At 36.8% G+C, this 13,526-nt stretch overlaps 2 protein-coding genes across 7 annotated transcripts in view; one reads left to right on the forward strand and one right to left on the reverse strand.

Annotated features, from left to right (window-relative positions):
- The window catches only part of XPA (XPA, DNA damage recognition and repair factor), a 40,634-nt gene extending 39,345 nt beyond the window's left edge, over positions 1–1,289 (forward strand). For all 3 annotated transcript variants that reach the window (XM_082468782.1, XM_082468784.1, XM_082468785.1), the window contains exon 6: positions 7–1,289. In XM_082468782.1, the coding sequence (XP_082324908.1) occupies positions 7–155 (149 nt within the window). In that variant the 3' untranslated portion in view covers positions 156–1,289. The remainder of the gene's footprint in view (positions 1–6) is intronic.
- A 2,059-nt stretch (positions 1,290–3,348) lies between these two features.
- Positions 3,349–13,526, reverse strand: part of NCBP1 (nuclear cap binding protein subunit 1) — a 41,041-nt gene continuing 30,863 nt past the window's right edge. For all 4 annotated transcript variants that reach the window (XM_082468628.1, XM_082468630.1, XM_082468629.1 and 1 more), the window contains 8 exons: positions 12,476–12,598; positions 11,409–11,511; positions 10,182–10,275; positions 9,359–9,462; positions 7,509–7,623; positions 5,998–6,126; positions 5,279–5,392; positions 3,349–3,885 (listed from right to left, as the gene is read on the reverse strand). In XM_082468628.1, the coding sequence (XP_082324754.1) occupies positions 3,772–3,885; positions 5,279–5,392; positions 5,998–6,126; positions 7,509–7,623; positions 9,359–9,462; positions 10,182–10,275; positions 11,409–11,511; positions 12,476–12,598 (896 nt within the window). In that variant the 3' untranslated portion in view covers positions 3,349–3,771. The remainder of the gene's footprint in view (positions 3,886–5,278; positions 5,393–5,997; positions 6,127–7,508; positions 7,624–9,358; positions 9,463–10,181; positions 10,276–11,408; positions 11,512–12,475; positions 12,599–13,526) is intronic.

The following is a 13,526-nucleotide window of genomic DNA, read 5'->3' on the forward strand; positions in this document are numbered from 1 at the left end:
TCTTAGAATTACGGCGAGCAGTAAGAAGCAGTGTATGGAAAAAGAAGACAGTTGCTCATCAACATGAGTATGGACCAGAAGAAAACCTAGAGGATGACATGTACCGGAAGACTTGTACTGTGTGTGGCCATGAACTGACATACGAGAAAATGTGATTTTTAGTTAAGTGATATGTTTTTATAGTGTGGAAATTTAGATTGGTCTTGTTCAAAATTCATCAAAGTGTAAAGTCTTCACAGATGAATGAAACACTTGTATAAATAATGCTTCAATAATTATGTTATGGCTTAAGAACAAGTTTCAGTTAAGGTCTAGCAGGTCTGGTTGTGGGCAAAATATTTGGGTCTGTGACCATTTTTTCTACAATAGGGATGGGAGCTGAGTGATAGAATAGGTTCAAAAATGTTAGGTTAGAGCTAAAATTGAGAAATAAGCAACCAAGACAAACCCTAGATTGGGGTAGGAGGAAGAGCTTTTAGTAGTAAAGGCAAAAACTGGCTGAACTGGATTTTTATCCCAAGAAACAGCAGGGATGGTGGTAGACCACTGCACCCCAGAGGCTGGGCCAGGTCTTCTAGACTACTACTGTCTGCAAGTCAGGGAGCAGGGAGCTATTGCTGGGACAAGTTTTCTGTACCCTTAGGGTTTACTACTATAGATCTTAATATTAGTTTCCAGATAGCCCTTTCCAGATCTGGATTAAAATGGAAAAACAGCTATATTGTTTGTTGATCAAAGGTAGTGATAAGTTTATCATAACTTGTTAACATTTACTGAGCATTTACCACGTGCCATGCAGACACTATGCTAAGTGCCTTACAGGTATTCTCATTTAATCCTGGGAGGGAAGACAGCTTGCTTCTGTGCTTGTTTAACACTTCTAAAGGAGTGGTAACCTACAACCTGACATCACCCCAGACATCTGGATCAAGTTTAGGTAGTCAAATATTTCTCTATCTTGTCAAAAGGATTACGAGGTAGTTATATCTAGTAAGAGCATTTGATCCCAAGTGCTTGATTACAGGGTCTGTGCATTCTTTTTTTGATAAAAACAAATTCAAGTTATGATAAACTAGATATTTTCAAGTTCTTTGACAGGACTTTTTATCCTACTGCTACAAATAAAGAAATAGGAAGTTTTTGTACATTTTCATTTCTCTCTCTAGATCAGCTCTTGGAGACTATGCTTGAAGAAGGGCAAAAGTCAAAACAAGTCAAATCCAAAGACTTGAGACTATAATTACTAATTGTTCTCTATATAAGTATTCAATACAGAAATGTTTAATATATTTATCGAGTGTTGATTTTTTTTTTAATGTGTTATGCTGAATATTACAGCTCAGTAAAAAGTGATTCCAAATGGGCAGCAAGAACTTCTTGGGAAAAAAAAAAACAACTTCCCAGCAAGTTACTAGGGGTTCAGGCTGCTGACAACAGCATTACTACATTGGGAGACAAGGAGCCCTAAAAACCACCACATGGATGTAGTTTCAGATTCCACTTACTACCTGTGGACCTTGGGTAAGTTACTCCGTGGGCCTGTTTTTATCTGTCAGATGGGTATAATAATGTAAGGACTCTCATGACGATTAAATATGGTGAATCTATAGCACCTGGCATGTAACAGCCAGTTGTTAATGAGCATATCATATCAAGACCAGTACAGTTAATAGACTTGTCCAGTTGAGGTGGGCTTCTAGTCACTCTTCACCTTCATCAATTTAGGACAATCCTGGTATCCAGCTATCACTGACAGCCAGATCTGCTTTACTCAGGTTGCCAAGTTCTGTCCTCATCTATCATTTTCAGGTATAATTGTAGATTAGTAAGTTATACAAATCACTGCTAAATACTTTCCAGGAAAAGCAAACAAACTTATCTTCATATGAACTGCTTTCTGAATAATTCCTGGGAGATTGAGAGTTAAGGAAAAGTATATGTTCACTTCGACAAAAGCATGTTAAATGGCATCAGTACAGTTTAATAGAATATTGATTTATTGCAAGGTATGACGTACAGTGACATGCCATTCTTTTGTCTGTGTGAGCTTCATTAGTGGGGAGAGCAACTGTTGAATGTTTGCTCTTGTACCTTTATTTCTTCATAATTCAGTCTCTGATTCAGTTTTTTCATATACCTAGCTGCCAGACTGGGTCAGAGCAGGTTACATCAGTGAGCAATTGTTAGAAGCAACCACTACACATGAAGAGAGGGTCCAAGAGAAAGGAGGTGAAAACCTAAAAATTCCTCTAGGATTTGGATCAAGTAAGTATAACTAGCCAAACTTTGCAATACGTTATGAAAGGATTACAAAGCAGTTTAGGATCAAAGTTACCAAAGCCTTAAGTGGTTATCCTTTAGCTTCTTGAGGACAGGAGCTGTTTCTAACTAATTACATAGTTTGTGGGAAGGAGGAACAGTGTAAACAAAAGAACATTTAGCAAAGAACCTGGGTTTTAGTTCCCTTTCTGCCAGTAACTTGCCATGCAACCTTAATCTTGTGATTATTTGTTAAATGGTACAGTATTTAAAAATCCTAGGAATTTCCATCTATTGAGTAGACTATATTCTGTAGCCACTAAATGTATGTTGAACCAAAGAGACCCCATACATTAATATGGAAAATACCTAATGCATCATAAACTTATGATGTACTAAGTTAAAAAAAAAGATTGTACAAATGCACAAAGATACGTCTAGTTGTGAGATTACTGGTAAATTTTTCTGAAGGTTTAATGAAAAAAGTCTAAAAATGCTAGAATTTGGAATGTCAGATAATCCCTTGTGTGTTATTTAACAGTGTACTTTTATTATCTTAGTTAAGCCTCAACACCATATAGGAAACAGGCTCAGGAATTAGTAGTTACTTGGCCCACCCAGACTCCATAGAAATAAAATCCAAACCTACATCTAATGCCAAGTATAGTTTTAGCCAATCTAGCTACTTCTAAATCCCACTTTAGCATGTAATTCACTGTATGACCTGAATGATGTCTCAGAGTTGAGGAAATGACCAGATGTTCTAAGATGATAGTTCTAAAACTTATCTGCACATTGGAATTACCTGGGAGCTTTAAGAACTACCAATGATGTCTGTGTTCCACCCCCAGAGATTGTGGTTTAATTAAAAAAAAAAAAACTTTAGGGAGCCCCAGGTGATTTATGTTCAGACGAATTTGGGAACTTCTACTCTAGTAACACCTTTTAATAACAGTAGTGTCTTAAAATACTACAGTAATAAAAAATACTTTGAAGAGAAAATTTCAGATGGAGGCAAGAAACCCCACTTTTAGTAAGAAACCACTAATTTTAAAGTAGACTGAGATGATAAATCATGAAATACCAAAGTTTAAAAAACATATTTTCAGTTTTATTTCAGCCATGTTTGTTAGGTTACCCATGAGCTGTGAAAAGCTATGCTACTTGATAATAAACCCATCAGTTCTATATACTACTTTGTAAGCTTGACCTCTAGTGTTTCACATACCTCAAATCAGTTATCTTTTGTGCCTTAAGGAGAAAAAATATCAGAGAAAAGTTGTATCTGTCACATATATAATACATCCTATGGTCATTGTCACATTATTGTCATTAGGGAATATCTGCTTTTTAGGGGGCAGTTAAAGGTAACCATATTCTTCACTGTCCTGTCCTCCCCCTCTGCTTCAAGAAAGGATGCTACAAGAAAGCAAGCATTCAAACCATCAAAAATAAGACATTGTTTTGAGATCTTAAAAAAATCTTGACAGGAAGGGAAAAAAAAAATGACCCTTAGGCCTGCAGGGCACAGAACTGCTGGAACATAGCCAGGATATGAGGGTCTAATTCAGCAGTGAAGAGCAGGTTCTCCAGGGTCACCATGTACTGCTGGATTATTTGGTGATGCTGTGGACACAGAAAAGGGGGTAAGTGTTTAGGTCAGGAGAAAGAGCACATAAGCAATCTTGCAGAACATTTTCCTCAGCAGCCTGCCCACACTGGAATGATGGGAAAGAACAGGAAAAAAAAAAAAAAAGTGGTTTTGCTGGTAGGAATAATAGGCCCCTGAAAAGCCTCAACATTAAGAAAATGTAGGGGTAAACGAGTTCAAAAAAAACCAAAACAAAAGGATGTTCAGTAATTTAAAAAAATCCAGTTCTGGCCTGTTTCTATGTAAATGCAATTCATACTTCAAGGCAGTGGCAGCAGCACCTGCTACTATTCTAGATGAGGTTCAGATGCGTCTCTCCCCTAATCAGGACAAAATACAGTATGACTTTAAAAGCTGTCAGGACAGGGACTGATCTAGGAAGATTTAAAAAAAAAAAAAAAAAGGGTGGGGGGTTCGGGGGGGGGGAGGTGGTGTAAGTTACAGATAAGAATAGCACTGTTACTAAGTAACCATGGTTTTAACCATGGTCCCTGAAACAAGAAAAATTTAGAATCATTTCCTTTTTTTGGTTAGGGCTTTAACGTATCTCTTTGCAAAAGAAAAAAACATTAGAGAATTAGCCAGTGATCTGTGAAGTATTCCACAAAATAGGAAAACCAAACCATTTTTTTTTTTATCTTTTAAAAATAAAGAGGTCATCTGTCTTACTGAAAATCAGTGACTTGTTGAGCCTAACTGGAAAAAAAAATGTCAGAAAATGAAATAGTTTCTTCTGTGTGTACATATATAAACTTTAGTATACTCAGATTCCTATAGGACTAACTAGGGGCTGTTAAAGCTTTTTAATTTGACAGTAACTAAAAAATCTAGAATAAATTTTTGTTTGGAGGCTTAAAGAACTTTTTTCCCCCCTTTTATGCCTTCTGCTTTAATCACTCTTTTCTAGAACAAACAAATGAGGATTTGGGGTGTTAGTGTCTGAAGATACAAAGGATTAGTTCCACTCTCTTACAGATCTTTAACTTAAATCTAGCAGAGAGTAGGTGTTGCATTTTGCTTTCTATAAGAACCTCAGGGAACTTAAATAGTGCCTCCAGAAACAAGGTTATCATCTGCACATTGGATTTACAGAGGTTCTTAAAATCTAATTACTCTTCCCTTAGCATTTTTTTCTCTATATGTTGTATTACAGCTAGGCTCTCCAAAGAGAATGGCAATTAGGAGTCTGAATGATACAGAGCCAATTTAAGCCTAAATATTGTGATGAGCAGCAGTAGGAACAAATGGACACTAAAGGGCTTACAGGTACTACATAACCTCCTGACAGATTTGATGACTTTTTAAAATGGAAAATCCCTGTGGCTGACAATAGTGATGTTTATTATATAATCAAAGTTTTCCACAAACCTGTAGGAAGATCTGCTGGAGCCTCTCTATACAGTTCTTATACCACGGTGTTAATACACTGGTCCCGTCAGTTTCACATCGTACTAAGTGCTCGGTCAAGATCATGATAAAACGCTGGAAATGGGGTACAAAGTTCCAGAGGTGTCAGAAAAAATTCTTATACTTTGGAAACAATCACATTTTTGACCAAGAGACCTCAAAGGTATTGCTTGTTTCACCCTGTCTTTGTGGTGTGTATCCATAACTTTCATAATTCAATAAAAACTGTCAGTGTAGAAAAGCAGGGATAATGAGTTAGTACATCGTTTTTGGCAATACCCGAAGACCTTTAATGTCCAGATTACTTATGCTAGTAATTTTTCTTAGAACCTGTTCTAAGGACATAATCAGAAATGTTAACAGGAATGTATACACAAAAATCTTCAGGAAGGAAAACAATCATCTATCAACAAATAGATCAACAGTTGGGAATAATTAAATATGAAAGAGGTATTTAACAGTAGTATCCATTTTTTTTTAAAGCAAGGAGAAATGCTCGTGCAAGAATGCTCATTAAATAAATAACAGAATTACCTCGTTAGTGAACTTTTATTTTTCCCTTGTAAATTTTTATATATTTAAGATCTTATAAATGAGCATGTATTACTTCTGTGATAAAAACATTTTTTAAAACTAAAGAAATGTACTGTTTCACATATCAATGTCCCAAGCCAAGATACCTGAAATATGACAAGGAAGAGATTCTTTTGTTCACTCTGAGCAGATTCCACTTTTTCCTGCAGTCTTTCTATTTGTTCCTCAAGAGCCCCATCTTTCCTGTCACTGCTTCTGTCATCATCATCACTTCGCTACCAAATGCAAAGGAACAAAGGGAAAACACCATTTAGGACTGCAGTGTATTAAATCCCATCAAGTAAATCTAAGGATTTTATTGTGTCTGGTCAAATGCTATTTGAAGACTTGTATTCTATAGTAAAAGTACTCCAGTGTCCCAAACATACAGGCAAAACGTCCCAAGTCCTATGAGTACCTCTTATCTAGGCCAGGGAAATTCAGTGGCACTTGGGTAATCGTGGTAGATTTGCTATAAAGCAGAAGTAAGTTATGCCTTTTATAAGACAGCCCACTCAAGGAAGAAATATGTGTCACATTTTTCCTCCATTCAAAATGAAAACAGCTTTGAGCTCCATGGAAAATGTACAGCTGATTCTTGTTATTCACCATAGTCTGTTTTATGAAATTGCTGGAAACCCTGAGTTTGTGAACACTGAACTGCTGCTCCTAGGGGAAATACAGGGTTAGGGTCTTGGGAGCCTCTCATCACAACACTTTCATCACCATAGATCTGCGCTGCCCTCACAATAGCCACCAGCCATGCATGACACCTGAGCACCTGAAATGTGGTTAGTGTGACTGAAGAACTAACTTTTACATTGTATTCAAATTTAATTAGCTTATAGTCACATGTGGCTGGTGGTCACCATATTGGACACCACATATCTAGAGAACAGAGTGGTGTTAAGTCAAGTCTCTGGAGTTTGTACATGTATAAAATGGGGATGATACCATTTACCTTACAGTATTTTAGATCTGTGAGTGTGTTTACATACATACACTCAGGTATATATGAATGTCTGTATGGAGACTAGCACTCGAACCTGCTCTAGTTCATATAAATCATTAAACTTGCTTTTACCCTCTACTCTGATAAATGTGCATAACTGGAAAATTCTGTCATGAACAATACCAGCACTGTTTGTTTGCTAAATCACAGGATACAGCCATCTCACTGTTTCTGCCCAAAATAGCTAAAATACTTAACTTCTTATTAATATGAGAAGTATCTTATAGGCCTGGGAATGACCCCCCCACTACCCCAACCTTACCGGGGGAGTGGTGAACACGGACAGTCTTCTCCCTCTTCCCCTCTTGCATCAGAAACTCTTATAGAGACACAAGTGTCCTCCTTCCTTCTCCTTCCTTTTTGGGAAGGCAAACATGAAACTGATCCAGAGATGGTGAACTATGGAGAAGTGAGGTTTGTGGCTTCCTAAACAGGTTCACTGTGCAGAACGAGAGAACAGCAGACCCCAGGTCCGTCCCTTCCTCCACTTCTACAAACAGCTCTGCGTGATTTGGTCTCGAAAAAATAAGTTCCCATCAAGGTAATGAATATTCGCAAAAGTTTCTGGTATATTTTCTTTGACCATTAACAATCAACACAACTTACCCGTTTATGTTGCCTTGCGAGTTTTTCTTTAGCCTCTTCTAGCTCTTTCTGGATCTTAAGAACGTGTTTGCTCATCTTACGAATTGTGGAGTGCAAGATTTCCCAAACAAACAATCTTAAAGTAATAAGGCATTTGATTACTATATGTTAAACTATACTCATAGAAAATAAGACCTCTCAACTTTTATAACCTACTCATTCTTGAGGTCTTATATAGCCTTCTATTCTTTAGGCAGAATAAGGCATATCTCTCCAGCAACAATTATGATTTTTCTTGTATTGTCAACTGTGCAAAACATCTAGCTCCACCCATTATTCAGGTGAGCTTCCTGAAGGCAATGTTGGGTCCTTGCCATTTTTCTTATTTCCATCCCCTGGTAGACACACACAGAAGGTATGTGTACATATTCAATGAAATGGCAAACCAGAAAAAACAGGTTAGGAACAAAAATACATTTTCTCTCTTCTAAATGTAAACACTTAGTATTGCAACTTGAAATGGAAACAATCTGAGGCTCATTTGCATGGTTTATACTATTGATATTTAACTAGCACAAACTCAGCCAATTCTCTTGAAACATTTAAGAATCTCATTAGTTGATAATAGCTATCAACTGCTAGGCTTTTAAGAATGAGATATTTATGTCAGCTACTTTCTCAAATTGCTCAAATACCAGGATCACCTGTAAGTGCTTTAAATGTTTGTTGCATAAATATGCATGTGCTTTTTAAGTAGCTTCTTTTAACTGCTTGTATGTCTATACATTTGGTCTCCTAACCCCAGGATATACAGCACAGAAGAGTACTTCTTTCTACACATTTTGATCTGGATGATGACAGTTTAAGTGGAAGATAATAAACCAATCATTTCATAAAACTCAAGGTCTAGAATGTTAGCAGATAGGATAAAAGAGCAGAGTACTTTAACTCTGGAAGGGGTGGTCAGGGAAGGCTTTGCAGAGTTAGAGTTGCAGATGTAAATCATTCAGGATAATGGCTAACACATACTTGAGTTGTCAGTTTTCTGAGATTTTGCAAATCTGAGAATGGTCTGATGTTGCCTTCATTTGTGAGTACCTACTTGGCTGGTATGATAACCTTAGACCACATTCCTTCACCCTAAGGATTCAGTTTCTCAGACTAGTGTCCTCTGCCAATAACATACAATGAAGAGGATAAAGGTTGTGATAGATATTTATGTTTTTGCAAGTAATTTTCCTTTTTTTCCTGTTTTGTGTCAACTCTTGCTGTCCCAGTCCTGATCAGTTACAAAGCCTATGGACTCAACTTCATGTATAAGAACCAAGCTTAATGAAAAGTCTATCTTTCCTTTAGGAGGAATGAGTCTAGAATGAATCTTCTGTGTATTAAATCTAGGACTTTTATGACTGAGGTGAGACCTCCCTCCCCCAGAGGCATTCAGGTGCCCACCAGGCTTTCCTCGATCCCTCCATGATGTGTAATCTATGACAGACTGTGATTTCTACCAGTTCCTGCAGTGCATTTCAGGTCCCCAGTGGAGCTGGAACTCCTGCCCATGTCCCATTGTCTAGTTGAGACCCTGACATACAGCCTGATCTTCACTCCCAATAGTCTGGATCCTTTATAAGCATTTCTACTTGATTGGTTGAATCCTAATTCAACTTACGTGTGTCCCTAAGAAACACTGCAACTGGACTGGTTGTGTGGATTTCCATTGTGCAAGAATCTCTGCCAAGTCCAATCCTACCAGATTGGACCATTATATTAATATCAACCTGGTTTGGACCAGAATTTGGAGCTCATGTATAAGGGACCACATGTGAACTAATTCTTAGAGAACAGGAACTTTGTAAAATAATCTGTATTACCTAGTAAAGTCACGAGATAGTTCTGAAGAGAAGATCCAATTTGCTACTGCAGCACAGTCAACAATCTGTGTACGAATCATCTTATCTACTAGTACAGCAATCATCTACAATCAGAGAAAAGAAATTATTAGGGTAAATCACACTTACATGTAGGCCACGATAATTCCACTGCTACAAAAATGAAATTCATTTTCAGTGGCTATGGAACTGAACAATTTAACCATTAGGTCTTAAGATTTAATTTGCCTTCTGCTTGGCTCTGGTACTTACTGTAAGAATACAAGAACACAGAGATTGAGCAAAAAGAAAAACTCTGAATATTAACACTTAAAAATGTTCCTTTAAATTTTAGATGATATATACAAAATATATAATTTCCATCGAATCTTAAAATTTAAAAATACAAGATAGTTTTATCACAGAAGTCTTAATATAACTCTGAAATTTATTTTAATGCCTCTTTATAACACATGGTATGATAATAGTGTATCAAGATTTGACAAATCTGGAGCTTGTTTTTTAGAAACTGGCTAGACTAGATAATTATTTCCTACCCAACTGGAGAACCTTCCAAGAAATAAGCGTTCTTATTAAGTACTTAAAATGTGTTGAGATATTATAATACCAAACCAAATCATAACAATTGCTCTTTAAAGAATGATTCAAACATCATTACTTTTTCATAGCACTAAAATTACAGATTTAAAAACTATTCTATAGGCAGAGTCAAATTTCATGTTCTGCAAACTAAAACAATGGTATTAACTGCCTTATTTTTATACCTGTACAGTCAGCACTTCAATACGTCTTAAATAGTTTTTACCTGTGGATGGTTCCGCCAGACCTCAAACATGACTCTTAGAACATGTAATTTTCCTTCATCACTTTCAGCTAGGGTTTTGAAGACTTCATGAAACCTTTTGACAGTGGGGGAAAAATACCACATATAAACTTATTAATAAGCATTTTAATATTTTCAAAGCCTTCACAGTGTTACTCAGTTTACAGCGCAATATATAAATGCAAAATAACCAAACGTTAACCATTAAGGATATAAAAGGTATGATTAGGAATTCACAGTTTGTATGGAATTTGTCATAAAATCTTAGGAAAATTACAATATACTATCATTAGCCTAGGACTATAGTTCACTGTGTATCTAAGAATAGATGAGGGCTAAGGAACTGTCTCCAAACACAGGTGCAGTATTCTGACTGTGCCTTCTGTGAGAACCCTGCGAGTCATATAGAGACTTGAAAGTTGAGATGGGGTGAGGAGTCTAGTTTCTCTTCTCAACTGAAGGAATATATGTTCTTTCTTCATTTGGACTGTAGGACGAGTTAGAAAGTTCTGTCTTTAGATGCCAACCTTTGGGTGGCTCCTAAGAATGTAGCTGGCTCTCACTTCTGCTAACCATTTTTTAGGAAGATGCTTAAAGAAATTTATTTATTGATTGATTGATGGATGGATGGCTGTGTTGCTGTGTGTGTGCTTTCTCTAGTTGTGGCGAGTGGGCTTCTCATTGTGGTGGCTTCTCTTGTTGCGGAACACGGGCTCTAAGTGCATGGGCTCAGTAGCTGTGGCTTGCAGGCTCTAGAGCACAGGCCCAGTAGTTGTGGCACATGGGCTTAGCTGCTCTGCGACATGTGGGATCTTCCCGGACCAGGGATCGAACCTGCGTCTCCTGCATTGGTAGGTGGATTCTTAACCACTGTGCCACCAGGGAAGTCCCAAAGTGGAAACTTCTTGACTGTATATATGACTGTCCTATGGACTCAGGTTTTTCACTTGTTTCTCTAAAGGTCTATATGAAAAAATGTACATTCTATTGAATATATATACATGCAAACTGTGCTAACAGACTGACAGGAGCCATAGGATGGGGATTTTAGCTACCACAAACCAAAACCCACTGTATCAAATTATATGATAATACTGTTATTAAGATCTTCACAGTCAATAATTTTAGGTAAAAATTAGTATGCCATTGGTGTTCACCGAACAAAGTTCTAAACCCTCAAGATAGCATGTGTGTTCTTGTTGTACTTACTTTGCAAGAGCACTGAAGGAGTGACTGAATGACTTGGCCGCTAAGTGTAGCAGAGTCTGTACAAAGACCTCTATTTTCAATGGGTTAAAGCTGAATCCTTCATCTGAAAAATAGCCCACAGTAAGAGAGTTAGGAAAATGTTTAATTTTTTGGTCCCTCACCTGAATTGCTAAACAGATGGCACACTCACATCCAAATACCAAGTGAGACATTCAAGCAATGTCTTTGAGTACTAATAGATGATGAAAGACTATCACTGATTTCAAATACTCAAAATATAAAACTAAGCATAATCTTAATTCTTAAGTTTTTTGGGATTGTTTCCCTATTTCATCTGTATGATCCATTTCTTTTTACAAATACCACATAGATTTCCTTGTTCTTATCTCTCTACATGGTGGCAAGATAATAAATATAGTAAAAGAAAAAAATACAGTAAGCCCTTAACAGTTAGGTCTATTTCCTAAGATGTCTGAGAATGTCTAAATTTAACACCATCATTTTGAATTATACTTTCTAAATGCATTTTCTCTAACATCAAAATACAAGTTTCTTAAAAAATCTAAACAAACAAAATCCCAATAACAACCCAAACACCATTAATGTTCTGATTGCGTCATTTTTCTGTGCACGTCATTATGTAACACATCTAACAAAACCCGCCCCCCCCACAAATGGTTAACCTAGTTGTCCCAGTAGACTTTTCATCTCTTTTACTGATTTTTTTGTTTTAGTTATTGTAATTTTCAAGATGTTTTAATATGAGATAAAAGCAAGTCCCTCTCATCGCTTTCTGTCTTATCTGTTGATGATAAACTTATAGTTTAATTTGGAGAGAACATCCAACTTTATAATATACCAAGTCTTTCTGGACAGGAAACTCTCTAAAGTGAAAACAGGGAATGTTTAAGGGAGAAGATAGCTGGGTTCTGGGAACAATGGACAGGCTGGACAGGCCAAACAAATATATTGCTTTATGAGTATCCCATGAGATTTAAGAAAATTATGTTTATACTTTTAACATGGCCCATACAGAGTTCCATTCAAGAAATATTTAATTCCCTTACCATCATCGTCATCCTGGTTAGGATTTGGTACATCTTTCAGAATGCTGAAGATTTCATCATTGGTTGCTTTACTTTTAAAGGCAACAGCTAAACAGAGGGCAACCGAATGTCCAGGAAGAGAGTCTAAGCACAGAATGGGGAGAAGAGTAGATCAGGTTTTAAGACTATTGTTGCAATTAGTTAAATAACCGAGAAACTTAAAAAAAAAATTCTTTTCTTTTAAAATAGAGTACTCTTTATTCTAAGATCAATATTTATTCTGTATAAAGATAACCACATGTGAAAGTTTCATTTAATAGGGCAATGGTTTTTCACCTAAAATAAAGCATAAGAGGTAATTCTTGCCTCGATACTTCCTTAAGAACAGGGAGCTAACTGAAATTCAGAGTATGAGGGGGTACTGATCTTCCTCAGGGATGAGGGTGAGGGGACACAGCTGCAGCTGTCCCTTGACAGTCCTCAAATCCCTAGGCCTTTGTAAGCTGAAAAGCTGAGAATCAATGTATTCTCTTTCATTTTGGTCAGTGTACCCTTCCTCCTCCCTTTCCCTAAGACAGTGGAAACTAAATTTGGGTTTGAACAACGTGAAGGCTGCCAACTTAAGACAGATTTTTTGCTTTACTCTTTTGCTGAGTCCACACACTTGAATCTCCATAAGCCAGATGCTCATGTGCTTTGACTCCACATGTTTACTGGTGGTTAATATCTGTTGAGTCCTTACTGTATTAAATTTGTACTAGTATATACTGTATGGCATCACCAGAGCAACTACTTTTAATGTAAGGTAGACAAAGAGGTAACAAAAAAGCAATTCTGACGTAGAATATGAGTTACTAAGCACTTGGAATGAATAAAGTCAATTACAACAGGTCACATGTGCTGTGTGCTTTTCTTGAAAGTGGGAGAGAAAATAAGTGAAGAAAAAAAGAATCCTCTGCCACTGTGACGTCTACATTCTAGGTGGAAAACCAAGATATTCACATAAGAAGTAGCCAGAGAGCAACACAAAACTGGCTTGCTAAAGGTTAAAAAAATATTTAAAAGACTGGAG

This window comes from Balaenoptera physalus (assembly GCF_965194825.1).
Source record: "Balaenoptera physalus genome assembly, chromosome: 7".
NCBI classification, from domain to species: domain Eukaryota; kingdom Metazoa; phylum Chordata; class Mammalia; order Artiodactyla; family Balaenopteridae; genus Balaenoptera; species Balaenoptera physalus.